At 48.3% G+C, this 14422-nt stretch overlaps 1 protein-coding gene across 2 annotated transcripts in view; it reads right to left on the bottom strand.

The window, feature by feature from the left end:
* The window catches only part of SDC3 (syndecan 3), an 89440-nt gene that overhangs the window by 35000 nt on the left and 40018 nt on the right, over positions 1–14422 (bottom strand). Inside the window, exon 1 of one of the 2 annotated variants that reach the window (XM_044434890.1) lies at positions 1197–1263. The exons of the other annotated variant lie outside the window; for it this stretch is intronic. Coding sequence (XP_044290825.1) covers positions 1197–1199 — 3 coding nt within the window. The 5' untranslated portion in view covers positions 1200–1263. Of the gene's footprint in view, positions 1–1196; positions 1264–14422 lie in introns of those variants that run through there. 2 annotated transcript variants of the gene reach the window in all.

Raw genomic sequence — 14422 nt, 5'->3', positions numbered from 1 at the left:
AGAGGGCAAACTCACACTTTTGAACCTCTCCCTTTCTGAAACGGCATGTTGCCCTTTGATATGAGGAAGCAAGTTCTTCCAGAACCATAGAACCAAAGCTTCCTTTGGCATGGGTGGGTTGGTTGTTCGTTGGCTGATTACCTGTCCATAAAACATGTTCAAAAAGACTAAGAACAGTGAAATCCACAATTGGAGAAACAAACACACCAAAGCCATTTAAGCATCAGATGAAGAGCACATAAAACAGCATCCAGTTAAAACAACTTTGCATCAAAATACAGGTTAAAACAGAACAGCTGGAGGAAAGGGACAACTCTCTAGTTCAGATGCCTGTCTAAAAAAAAGGAGTTTGCCTCCGAAGAGAAGTCCATCAAGGAGCCTCCATGAGCCACACTGGAAAGAGAAATTCAAAATCTGGGTGCAGCCCCAAAAACCGCTTTCATGAGTTCTTGCTAGATAAACATGAGATATATGCAAGACAGAGCAAGGCATCTCTCCAGAAGATGTCACCACCCGGGCAGGTTTACCAGGGAGAAAGCATTCCATCAGGTGATCCTCTGGATCCCGACCAATCACCTTTGGCCACTACCCTGTGGAGAGCTGGGCTCTTCTGACCCGGATGCACATGCTACCTTCATTTATTCATTGCATTTCTATCCCACCTGGAGCGAAAGCTTTCCAGGCACTTTGCAGCATGGCAGAACATTAGAGAAAACCTTTAACATTCCGACATTTAGATGGGTTCAAAAACAAGTTAAAAAGCATTGACAAGGAGATGATTTTAAGTGGAGATCAAGACAACGGAACCTGCATACAAAGCATGCACCCTCCTGCTTGAATTACAGCCTCATCCTGACAGATCTCTATGTGCATCTGGCCGCATATTAAATACAGAGCAGTTCCGAGCCAGCCTGATGTGCCAGTTGGTTCTCCAGGTCTCAGCTATTTTCTCTTTCAGGCTAAAAAAGAAAGCTGTGGGAGGGTAACTACACCCTTCTTCTGTTTCTTCAATTCAGTGGCAACACCTGCTCCATCAGTGCATATGGTCTTATAAAGGAGATTGGTAGTACCTACTCCAATTCATTTGAACAAAGCAACAGTCCATTTAGTTGGCAATTCATTCAAACAAAGGTGTAGCAGCAGAATGATGACAATGACAGCTTAAGTGCAGAGCATCTGAACAAAAGTCTGGGTACCATGTTATAACCTGTAGGTGTCAGGCATCGTTTTCATCTGGGCCTTGATGGCTTTCCCCTGTTTTGTGCGCACCTTGAAGAGCTTCAAGAGATTCTTGAAGAGAGAGCTTTTACCTGTTCAGAGATACAAATACTCGGCATGATTCCTTTCTTACAGGAACAGCTTGGAACAGCGCGCGGGGATCCTTCTCTTCCTGGCAAGGGAAGTGGAAGGGCAAAGCAAGTCTGCAGCTGATGAATGTGACCCAGCTGGGGTCCCGCTTGCCATGTGTACGTCCTATGGGAATTCTGCATGGGAACAAGATGGACAGAGCCATCCCCAACATGGGTAGCCTTCTTCTCCACGACCTTGTTGAATCTCTTTTCAAAGCCTTCTTAGATGGCAACTCACACCCCATTCCAGGGTGACAGAAGGACATCCCTGGGCAGCTGCCCCCAGTAATGCCAACAATAACCAGTATTCCCTCACTGTCACTATACCCTGCCTTTTTCCTGTAAGAAACCAACGTGGCTTGCATAATCCCCTTCCTCTCCATTTCACCTTCACAAGAACAACCCCAATGAGGCAGGTTAGACTGAGGGTCCACGCCTGGCCCGAAGCCACGCATTGCACTTCATGGCTGCCAAGCAGACACGAGAACCCGGAGCTCCGGAGTCACAGACCAACATACTAACCTCTGTACCATACTGGATAGGTGTGAGTTGGTGCAAGGAAGCCTCTCTTCCAACCCGAAAGGTTCCTTTTGGTGATTCTCCTTTTTGATTGAGCGGGTGACTGAGGGCCACCAGTCCTGTGTTTCTCCCACCAAGTGACAGAGGGCCAGTGCCCGGGATCTGGTGGGAGGAAGCTCACACCTCTCCCAGATCCTAGGACAGATGCAAAGACCTTGCTGGAGTGGCAAACCTTCCCACCCCACGGCTCAGGAAATATAAGTGAAATCCACATGGAACAAAATAATTGTAGGATGACTTGGGACAGTGGGACAGAGAAGCTGCTGCTTGGGGGATAAGCCAGTGAAGAGAATAGCTCCATCTGTGTCACTGGTGGGTGGGTTTGTATTTTGGTTCCTGCAGTGACGGTGGGGAATTTGTGGGGAGTGGCCCCGTGGGAAGGTTTAACCCTTGATCAAGATGGAGCCTGCCCACTTACATTAAGGAGGCAAACAGGAGAGGGGCAGGTGATGACAGCATGTAGCTTAGCTCTGAGGAGGCGACCAGGGAGAGAGATGGGGCTGTGGGCTAAGACATTTCAGGATACTGAGCAGTGTCTCTGGGGATGTGTTGGTGCAAGAGTGTTTGGTTGCTTGCAGAACTGCTTAAGCTGGTTGTCTCCCCCCTTAGCTCACATTTGGAAGCAAAAATGACAAAACTGAAGCTGTCCATCTTTGGGCACATCCTGGAAGGCAAGACTCACCAGAGAAGACAATAATGCTACTGAAGTTTGAGGGCAGAAGGCCAACTTTAAGATGAATCAATCCCTTAAAGGAAGCCACAGTCCTGGGTTTACAAGAACTGAGCAGGGTGTGAAGGATGGGACATTTTGGAAAGCATTCCTTCCTAGGGTCTCTGTAACTCAGAGGTGACTTGGTGGTGAGTTCCACCAAATAAATGTTCAAATTGCATCTTTAAAAGTAAGCTCAGATGTTGCAGCACATGAAAAGTCTCCAGTGATTTCTCCTTCCCTGGGAAACCATGCCCAGGCAAGCATTACCCCCAGAACCCGTCGCTTGCTCAGGGAATCAGTGAGCACACAACCATACGCTGCAAAGGACAAATAGAATTCTGGGATCTTTCTAGGAGTAAACAAGAGAACGGCATTCAAGTGCTATTGTTCAACAGTACGAGATACATACGAAGCTACCATCTGCCAGTCTCCAGAGGCGGTGTACCTACTGCGTGGGTTGTGGCAAGGATGTGGTTTGCCACTTGGCACTTATCTGCCTCGAGAGATGCAATCGCTCATCACCGCCTCTTGCTAGAGACAAGAACAGTCGACTGCAATATCCAAATACTGAGATGTGCCCCAACAGCACCTTGTCGGCTGTTACCAGAAGCAAATGAACACCCCAGTTCTGCAAGTCACTAACGGCCGTCACAGATGGAGAAATCCTTGGCGTTAACTGTGGGTTTCCCCTAATGCTCAGAGTCCAGAGGCTGCTGTCCAGGAAAAAGAAAATGATGTCACCATAATGGATACAAGGCTGTTTGCACAGACCTCAACACTCAGCATCCATCAGGTGGCACTTGGCATAACCGCCAAGCCTTTGCTGCAGGAACCTCCATTCCAAAAGGCTGAGCTTTGAAAATCAAATATAACTTAAGCACAAACAATCAGCCTATATACATAAACCTTCTGCTGCTTGCTTTGCACACTTACAGAGGGCTGAACGAGGATTAACTGTGCAATGGTGGGAATGATCACACTCCAGCCTCAGTACCAACCCTGATAAGCAGACTGGGCACAGGGCGCAGGGTAAGTGGGATAACATTTTCTGCAACTTTTTCTGCTGAAGTCTGAGAATTTACCTGCTAAAAATTCAAAGCGCAATGCTATGCATATTTACTTGGAGGGAAATTCTACTATGTACAATGGGGTTTGCCCCCACATACTTCCACTTAGGACTTACCCTACAGATGGTTCTGCTAGGTGGTTCCAGCACAGATGTGCATGTGAAAAGGGCATACAGATCAGTGTGCATAACTTTAGAGAGGAACCTGCTGTGAATGCACAAATGCTGCTTGAGAGATCCACCTTTCCGCCTCTTCAGAAACCATTCCAGCAGGCTGTACAGAAGAGGATGAGGGGGAAAGAGGAGCTGTTCCACCACCAATCCTAAAATAATTCATTTTTGCTCCCTCTTCCCTCCTCTCTCCTTTTCCCTTATGTGTTGTGCCTTTTCATATGACAAGCCTGCAGAGGGTGCTTTCTTTAACTGCTTAAATTGAGTGGTAAGTGATTCTGGGAACATTTATGGCAGAGGAGTGTCATAAAATATTCACACAGAAAAGATAACCATCATCTTCCCCAGCTTCAGTGGCATCCCATGTCCTCTGGTCCTTGTTCAGCTGTCCGTGAAACTTCCCACCCCCTTTTAGGGTGAATTGTTTTAAAGATTGCCAGCCCTTCTGCAACCCACAGGGCTTCCCGGATTCTGCTAGTGAATAAAATTCTGCTCTTGCCTGGCAATGGTGCACTTTTGCTCCATATGCACAAGCACTTCGCAGTCTGAGCACTGGAAATAGAGGGCACCATCATGCAAAAAAAAACATTTTATTTATTTTATTTATTAAAAGCTTCTCTATCCCGTCCCCCACAGAACGTCCAGGAACAGCTTACAAAAATGTTCAAGCGGGTATGAATGAGAGGCAGCAGAAGCGGAACGCATGGAGCCAACCGGAGCCACGGGGAAGGAGGCAAAGAAGACTACAGAGGAACTCACCTTGTGTGAATGGTGGCTATTTCCCCATCTAATACAACTCTGACTGGCAGTTGAGGCTCTCAGGCAATGAGTCTTTTACATGACCTACCATCTTCATCATCGTCACCACCACCAACCTACTTCTCTCCCCCAACTTTCTTGATCTTGTACAGCACTCCAGGTGATTCGCAAATTCTCCCCTCCATGTTATTCTCACCAAAACAACACCGCGGAGCAGGCTAGCGAGGGAGGCAGTGACCCAGGGCACCCAGTGGGCCTCAGGGCCAAGATGGAGACAGAATCCAGATCTTCTGAGTGGCAGTCCAGCCTCATAACCATTATACCACACACCCACATGGCACAGTTTTGTTACTTTAAAAAGGGAAATGGTAGGGACTTCCTGAGTGGAGGACAAAGGGACCGCTATGCAGCTGTGCCCTCCCGCCTTGACCATTCGCCTCGACTCCTCACGTTCTGGTTTGGAAGGCAAAGGAGGAACAGAGCAGTGTTTGCCCTGCGACAGAAACCCTGCACCCGCTTCTGTTTCTCTCTCTCATTTATCCTTCAAGCACAGCGCCATCTGTGACTCATAGCATCCATCACCAGGTGCCAGGAAAGGGGCATGCATTACTTCACGCAAATATGAGTGGAATCACAAAGACTTGAGAAGAACGGTATCAGTGCCACGCTTTGAGCCTTGCACCGCATTTCATTGATCTCATTGCTGGTATTAACCTGCAGTTATATCCTGCCTTTTTGCCTCTTGCACGAAACCCAGTGGCACTCGCATGGTCCTCCTTGCTCTTTATTTAATCTTCACAACAACCCTGTAAGGCAGGTTAGACAGGGAGTCAGTAACTGGCCCAAAATGATTCAGGCCAGCACGCTGCCCGCCGCACCACACTGGCTCTCTGTAAGCGAGTTTAAGTTTGCCTTGTGGCGGTGGCTTGAGATCCAATTCCCTGGCCAGAGCTCCAGAATAACGCAAAATCTGTTCAATTCGCACTCACAGCTGTGCAAGGTTCCAGAGAAACTATGAGGAGGAGAAGAAGAAAAATACTCCACTCTGTTTTTATGTCCAAGGCTCATTTCCCAGTCACATGCTCAGTACACCCACAAACCACAGCAGCTCAGCCAGCCCCACGAGACGAGCCCACCAGTCTAACGTTTACACCACGGAGTCGAGAGGACTAGAAGATCTCTCTGTTAGGCAGAGGAGTCCATTGAGAGACACACAGGCAGGCTTAAGGAAAGAAGCTGAGTCTGGAAGCTGAATTTTGGCACAAGCCACTGGGTCCGATTTTGTCCCAAACAATTAAGCTACGCACATTGGGAAGAAGGTCAAAGTCTCTAAGCATCTGCATGGGAAGAAAATATATCAAAACGGCATGTATTAATCCAACAAAGACACGCAGAGGCAGCAAGTGGTAGGCCATTTATCAGAGGTCCGGGATGAAAGAAGGAGCAAATCACAGGATAATTCACTCCCCATTCACCCTTACTGTCTGGGATCATCTGTAAAATATCTGCTATTTCCTTATGGAAGGAGAAGAGGGCTTGGGAAATGATCTAGCAAAAGCCTGCCTTTGCTGAGTTAATGCATTTTTAAATACATTTCCTATCCATCTAGTCACTTGCAGAATTTCACATTCTCCCCCATGTTGGTAGCTTCATTGTTCGGGACAAAATGGAACCTGATTTCTTTGCAGAACTGAGAATAAATAATTAGGAAACAATCAGAATTGGACTAAAATTCTAGGCTGCTTTTTTAGCTCATTGTTCAATCATGGCAACACAGGCAGCACAAAAAGGCACACCTGTCTCCACACTCACACATGCACAAGAACACAGGCAGAAGGGGTTCTCAGTCCCACCCACCCCAACTTCTGCATGCCTGGCAGGTTTCAGAACGGGCTTTATGCATGCACGGAGCATTCCTCAGCAGGGGGAGGAAGCCTAGCGATTGGGGAGGCTTCAGAATCGGCAGGGCTCTGTCCGGGTGAGCGGGAGCCGCTAGTGAGCACGGCCCGTCCTGTGGGTGTGAAGAGTCCTGCGCACTCGTCTTAAGGCCGAGAAGTAGCGGATTGACTGAGATGGCCCCAGAGGGAATCCCTGTAACTCGACGTCATGTGGATGGTCAGCAGTGATGGGCAGTAATGTGGAAAGGGAGGGAGGGAAGGCAGTCCCTAAAAACAGAGGGATACACCATGCCACATGCTATGGAAAGGCAGTTCTCAGCAACAGCTTCCTTGGGGTGTGCAGGTTGGTCCAGAGTTTTAGCAAACTCCTGAAAGGTAGGGGTTGTACCATTTTGCTTCCACAAAGGGAGGATTCAAAATCCACCTCCCTGTTGGTGAATCTCCACCTTTTCATTCCTGCAGCCTGCACAGATCAGGCAATGCATCCTCGGAAGGTGCAGCTGGGCATTCGGAGGTTAGAGGTGTGAGTGCAGCTGGGATCTGCCCTCCCCATGGGAGATCTGAAGCAAGTCTTGACAGTTTTGCCTCTATTGTGGCATCATAAATCCTACTTAGGGTGAAGGAGGTGTGTCTGACGAAGGTCACATAGATTGCATCATCTACCATGAACATGATACTTGGGGCAATCTCTGGACCAAAGCAAACAAAAAACAGCCGTAACTTTTTTAAACATTTTGTTCTACACTAGGCTCAGGAGCCCAAATCTGTACTAGGATCCTAGCATGGGGGGTAAGGAGCGGCGAGGGTTGAAGATCTGCCCCAGACCTGCTGCAACTCCTGCAGGTACTAGCAAAAAAGACAGAGCTGATGGATACAGATTTAAAGTAATGTCAGCTTTGACCCTCAGTTTTGAGGACCTTTGACTCGTAATATGATTGCCCTATTTCTCTTTCCAAAATGCATGTACTGGCATTGCTGTTTTGATTTTAATGTATTTCGAGACATTTCAGCATACAGATTGATAGCTGTTTTCTTGTGGAATTGTATGATGGCTGATTGCTAATGCAATCAACTCTCTCTCTCCCTCCCTAAAACCAACCTCGGATAGTCCCACTGCAGGTGCCGAAGAAGCCAAGACTTTTCCAGGGAGGCCAGCAGCAGCCAGCAGGGGGTCGGGGTCGGGGCTGGGAACAAACGCACTCCCTTGCACCCGTTCCCCAGTGCACGCACCGAGCGAGTTGGCGCACCATGGCAACCCACCCTGCGAATAAGCTCAGCACCATGGGTTGCTGTGGAATCCATCCTGCCTTCACTCTCCCTGCTCTGGATACAACCTGGCCCCGGTTGCTCTGAGGCACTGCAGAGGCTGCGGAACAGCAGATATGACGGCCGCCATTTGGAGAAAGTTCTGCAAAGGGGTCTTTTTCTAAGAGGCGAAGAAAAGGCCTCCAAGATTTTCTCGGCAACAAATGTCTTCTGTGAAGTTAATTTTAATTTTTCGATTTATATCCTGCCTTTTTCCCCAAAGGGCTCAAGGCAGCTCACATCTCCTCCTCCATCTTATCCCCACAACAACAACCCTGTGAGGCAGGTTGGGCTGAGAGTCTGTGACTGGCCCAGAGTCACCCAGCTGGTTCTATGGCCGAGCGGGGACTTGAACCCGGATCGTCTGAGTCCCAGTCCCACGCTCTTAACCACCACACCACAAAGTTTCAGCTTTCTTCTCCTGAAAATTTAACAGCCTCCTCAAACACAGTGACATCAATACACACAGTGTAATCAGTAGCAAGAAACAGATACCAAAAGGCAAGATAACTTGGGGGCGGTTTATATTATTATCTTATGAAAACACGTGCCTGCATTTGTGAAAGCTCCGATGAAGAAGGTACAACTGAGGGGCGTGTGAGTGCTTGCACATACGGAGGAGACCATCGTGCCAAATGCTCGTGAAAGAGGCTCACCTTTCCATGCTGGCACCATCCATGAGCCAACCATTGCTATATTTAACAAAAAATACCCTTTATCCAATTAGCAGCAGTAAGTGCTGGCACTGACAACTTAAACCTCATCGTTACTGAAATCATGCGGTGTATTAAATGGCATTAGCAAAGCTTATGTTGCACCCCACCCTGAAATATGTATCACACCTGGAGGTTTTAAACTTCTCTTCCTTGCTTGTGTTCCTTCGAAGGCACGAAAGCAAAGATTCCCCGGGATGACTCTTGGAAGCCCATTTGCCCCGGCTTTCAGCCAAAAAGCAGTGATCATGGCACAGTTCAACTGAACTGATCCAAGTGCGGTGTGGGAGGAGGTTACTATACAGATAAATTTGCTAAGGTGTCCAGGGATCCGAAGCACTAGGAACTTGGAAATTAAAATGTGCTTTGAAAGAGGTGGTCCTTTTTTTTAAACCCCACCCATTCACCCAGGATTTTGGCAACCCAAATTTAGCCATATCATGCATCTCTTCTTCTACTCACAGTAGTTAAGGGAGCCATTGGGAAAGGCATGGGTTATAATTCAGGCTCTACCTAGACTTAGCCTTTCTTCCTTTAATACCACTTTGCACTTAATAATTTGCTTGAAAGGAGTCCTTGTGGCTTATCATGTGAAACTGGTGAGAGCCAGCTATGCAAGAGTTAAATAACCCTCACATAACCCTAAAGCAACCCAGGGCTCGTGTGAGGGTTGTTTAACCCTCACATTTGCATGGAAGGACAAGCTATGGCACGTCTCTCCCACAGCTTGGATATTCCAATGGGCTGCACCAAACTGTGTGACCGGGCTTTGGGAAAGGTGGGATTCACCTCGCTTTTGGACATCCTTTGGAGAGTAAACTCAAAGAGTGAGGGTGGTGCAGCATACGCTCCAGAAGGCAGAAATACCAGGTTCAGTCCTGGACATGCCCAAGCAGAGCCGGGAAAGGCTCTTCTCTGACACCTGGACAGACAGTGCATGCAGCTCTGAATGTGATGGGCCCCTGGTCAGACTCAGCCTCCATTGGCTTGCTGGGTCCTGCACTCTGTAATCCCCAGAACAAAACTACGCACAGGCTCCACACCGAAGACAAGGCGAGGAACTCACACGCCCCGTTCCTATGGGGTGAATGCAGATGCAAAGGCTCTCAAGTGCTCGACTCATCTCCATAATCCCATGGCCTGGCCCTGCCTTGCAAAGATGCGCAGACACCTGGCGACAGCCTGGTTCAAGTCCACGGCCGCATCCTCTAGGCATGGTCCAGTTACCAGCCAAGAAAGTCAGCCGAGAAAAGCCCCCCCCCTCCCCACATGCTCCTGCCAACACGGGGCTTTCACAACCCATTTAGGGACTCGGGCTTCACACAGCAACTGAGCAAACATCAACGAAGCATTGCCCGTTATCAAGGAAACGGTTGCTATGGCAACCCGTGGACTGCATTCTAAGAAAGTGGGATCAGAAGGGAAGAGGAAGAGGAAGACAAAAGACAGGGTGCCCCTGTGGAAATAGATACTCAGAGCGAAAGGCAGCAGTGCCTTAAAGGATGAGAAGCCCAAAAAGGTCACACTTGCTCTAGGAGGGGAAGAAGAAGGAAAAAAGACTATCGGCACTGAAAACAATGCTTGCATTAGAGGTGAGCAACCTAATTTTGAAAGCTTCGCACTTTGCAATCAGGTCAAGAATTTTCTGCCTTTTCCCCGACAGCCCACTAGGCAGGAAGAAACAAGGAGAGGAGAGAAATAATGGTGGCTAGGTGGCCAATTATGGATTATCAAAAAGGGGAAATGTGTCTCCAGAAAGATCGGGAAAGAATGGCAATTTGCATAAGCTTTGCATATTCTGACTAACATGGAGTGATGCACAACTGGGCCTGGTGTGTATTAGTTAAGTAGAAACACTGTGCATCTTGCCACAGTGTGGAAGACTGTGACAAGGTGACCTGCACAGCTGCCCGTTCAGTCTGCTGTTCAGGTGCAAATGGCTGATGGGAGACAGTTCTGATATTTCTTAATCTTTAATCTGACACTATTGGGGCTTCAACCTCCTTCCATGGAAGCCCATGCCATACCCTAGGGGACCTAACCATCAGGAAGTACTTCCTGGCATCCACCCTAAATCTTGGTTCCCTGAGCTTTGCTGCACTGGAACATGTCCTGCCCTCCACTGCAGGGGAAAAAGGTCATTCCCCACCTCCGTGTGGCACCCTCTCACGTACCTGTGCATTGCTAACAGGTCTCCTCTGAGTCTCCTCCTCTCAAGGCTGAAAAGACCCAGCTCCCTCAGTCTCTCTTCGTATGGCTTACCCTGCAAAGCATCCACCATCCTAGTGGCCCTTTGCTGCACTGATTCGAACCTTAACAGTTCCGCCCTGTGCATCTCTACTCGGAAGGATATCCCACCGAGTTCAGTGGGACTTACTTCCAAGTAAACTTAAAAAGGAATGCTACCCAGAGCTCCCATTGCACTTAACCTGGCAAAATGGAATATGCAGACAGTAAAATATAGCCCCGATGTTTACGTGCCCACTTGGAGGTCAGTCTAGAGCACTTCTATATTTGGAGAGAAAGGAGACTTTGTTGCTCATTAGATTCCTTCTTTGCCACAGTTGGTGGTTGTACTTGCAGATTCCAAGGACACAGACTTGGGTGCTGCCCAAGACAAACAATGGACTGTGCTTCCACGCAGTCTCTTGCAAAGCTACCTGAATCTGGCATAAAGCACCGGCACCTCGACATCTTGCAATCGGAGGGGAACCTGCTTTGCCCCACCCCACAGTCATTAGATCACCCTGTTTTTTCAGCAGGTTTCTCATAAGTTAAGACTGCAGTCTCCCTCAATTTCCTGTCCCCCTGAATGCAAAAGAAACCCAGATTCTGCCCCCCCCTCCGCCGAAGAAACAAGCAAACAATTCTGCTTCTAATAACCATCAAGTTCCACATGGAACTGTGGGGACCACTAATTCCAAGACCAGCTCTGGATTTGAGGGGTCCCTCAGCAAAGTACCCTCCTAGATCAATAACCCCCCCCCCACACACACACACACACACACCCCTCTGGTGAGTTCAGCTGACACTGGCAATGACAACCAGGAGCACACCAACGGAGGGGTGCTTGAAATTTCCTGCACATCACAGGCACTGTGGTAATACAAGAGTGGGCACCCACCCCGAGTGAGCATTTCCCTACAAGGGGGAAGGGCAGACCTCACCCATGGGCCTGGCACCTGCCTGAGGATGCCCCCTCCTTGTGCCAAGCCTGACTGATTTCCTCCACGCAGCTCTGAAAACTCAACACTCTACTTAATAACTCTCCCACATCCATGAGGGCTGGGGCACGGGAAGGCAGGCCGGCAGGCAGGGAATGGGCTTTTCAAAGAGTCAGTTTTATCATTCACTTTGTTCCATTTGTTTTAATAATGCAATAAAATAATAATAAAATGTAATGATAAATGTATATAATAACTGCAAATAATGTAATAATTATTTGTAATGATATTACATGTCAATATTTACGTAAATATAAATGTAAATGAATAATATTAATTTAATGTGATAATAAATGTAATAATAATAAAAGCACTGGCTGTAAGGTGAAACACTGGTTGAAAATGGGGCGGGGGGGCACAGGCAACGGGTTCAGAATACTGACTTCTGGACTCGGTGGCCACGTTCCCTTTGTGCACACGCCCCTGGCTCTGTGGCAGCCCTCGGACTCGCCAGCCCAGGCAAAGTGATGCGCCTGCCAGCAAGCATGGGGAATCGGAGTGCGGGGTGGGTGGTGGGTGGCTTGCTGCCAGGCGAACCAGAGATGCCAGGCAGCCAACAAGGCTGATAATGACGGCATCACCAACCTCCGTGCAGGCCTCTCCCAGCCTCCTAATTGCTGCTTAGCAGGCAACTGAATTACTACTTTGAACCCAAAACAATTATCTTCAGATAAACGGAAAGCAGGAGCTCCCTTCAGCTCTTTGCCAAAAAACAAAAACAACCAATTAAAGAGATCGAGTACTGATGCCGCCTGATACTGAGAGTGTGAGGAGATCAGAAGCTCCGGGCGGCAACGATTCCACTGGTAGCACGCACAGGCACAAAAGCGGGAGAAAAAGAGGGATAGAGACTTTGGAGCATTCTCACAGGTACAGCCTTCGTTTCTCCTCCCACAGCCATCCCATCACCCACGTCCACCTGGACCATGGCCTGACTAGGATGCCAAACCACCAAACTCTGGCCGAGGAAGGAGGACGGAACTCGAACAAGTCCCACCTCCGCCTGCAGCTGCCCAGTGGTTTGGCTGCCACGTGGCATCATATGGCGCCACGTCTGAATCAGCTGCATGGCTGCAGTAGCCCATGGATACTACAGGGCGGCCCCACAATAGCCAGGAGGAGATCCTATGGCCGCCCCCAACTTCACTGCCTCAAGGAGCACTTACAGATTTTGCAAGCATCCATTCACCTCGGATGTCACAGGGCTCCGGAGGTATTCCAGTTTCCAAAAGATGACGACACATAACTCTTTGCAAACTAGCCAGAAACCACGAATGTTTCCGAGTACTGAGTGGCTATGGTGTAATGGAACCTGGACTTACAGGGCTGATGTGCCAAAGCCTTTTCATTAGCAGTGGCTATGACATCATCTGCTCAGGCCTCCCTGCTTCTTCTGAGCTTAGCTGCCATCCTCACAGCCCCTTGGTGAGAAATGGATTTTCCCAGGAAAAAAAACATGCTGTATTTTGCTGCCCAAGTTGCAATGGAAACTATTTTGGTGTGAAGCTTGGCCCTGAAGAGGTTATTAAGACCCATTCATTTTACAGAAACTAACCTACAGAAGATCTATACACCCCTACACAGACACACACAAGGATCAACACAACTGCTTATATTTCAGACTGTCCTTAGAGTCTGTCAGATATGGGGACAATCACAAACAACTGTACTTCAAAAGGTGCCCCTCCACCGCTGATGAGCAGACCAGAAATACAGGAAACAGAGCTTCTCCGTGTGGGCTCTGGCAAAGGGAACAAAGCAACTGAGTAGCAGGTTGGAGAGAAACACATAAAGGGAACCTGCCACTAGAAGCCGCAAGTCAACAGTAATTGGCCTCTACTATGGTTGGGAAATGCCATTGCCAGTTAACACTAATCCCTTTGACGGATTCTCCAGGGAGTTGGCTGCAGATGCTCCACTAACCCAATTTCAGTAATTCTAATACAACTGCAGGAAAGGAGACCCATCCCTCCAAACCAGTGCAATCTCAATCTCTCCTGCTTCATTGATTCAAGATCAGAAGAGCTGGCACAAGTGTAGGTTTTTAAGGAAGAGAAGGAGCGGAACAGATGGGGAGGGGAAGAGAAGTGGAGGAATGTCGAATGCTATATTCTAGTGCAGCAGACCAGATAATTCCCTCCACACCTGTTTCCTTATCTTGCCCAGTGTCTGGAGAGAAAAATCCAAGATGTAAAAAGCTAGTTAAAAGTCTGCTGAACCCCAGAAGGGAATTCCAGGTTAGGAGTATCTTGACGAGTTAGAAAGCTGATGGTTCATCGCCCAGATGGACAGATGAGTCCCACAATGGCCTTGTGTGGCTGACTGCATGTTGGGGCCATCTGTTTTCACCATGGAAGAAAGAGGCCATTTGCTTGGCCTGCTGGATCCTTCGCCAAGTATCGGCAAAGACGATACTTTTGTGGAGGAGGAGGTTTGCGTCTCGAGGAGGTCACAAAGCCTGCAGGAATCAAGATAGCCAATTGTATAGTAGGTGACAGCACTGGTCACCTGTCTTTATTCTTGCTCAAATTTACTCCTTGGCGCTTTTTTATCATTTGGTTATGAACATCGTCACCATCAAGGTATTTGCAAGGTATGCCAAAAAATATTAAAACAATTTAGAACACAGTAAAAGTTAGAAAGAGA

Source organism: Varanus komodoensis, unplaced genomic scaffold (assembly GCF_004798865.1).
Source record: "Varanus komodoensis strain SLA01 unplaced genomic scaffold, ASM479886v1 scaffold29_1, whole genome shotgun sequence".
In the NCBI taxonomy this organism is placed as follows: domain Eukaryota; kingdom Metazoa; phylum Chordata; class Lepidosauria; order Squamata; family Varanidae; genus Varanus; species Varanus komodoensis.
Note: the sequence above shows the minus strand (reverse complement) of the source record. Positions and strands in the feature narration are given on the sequence as shown.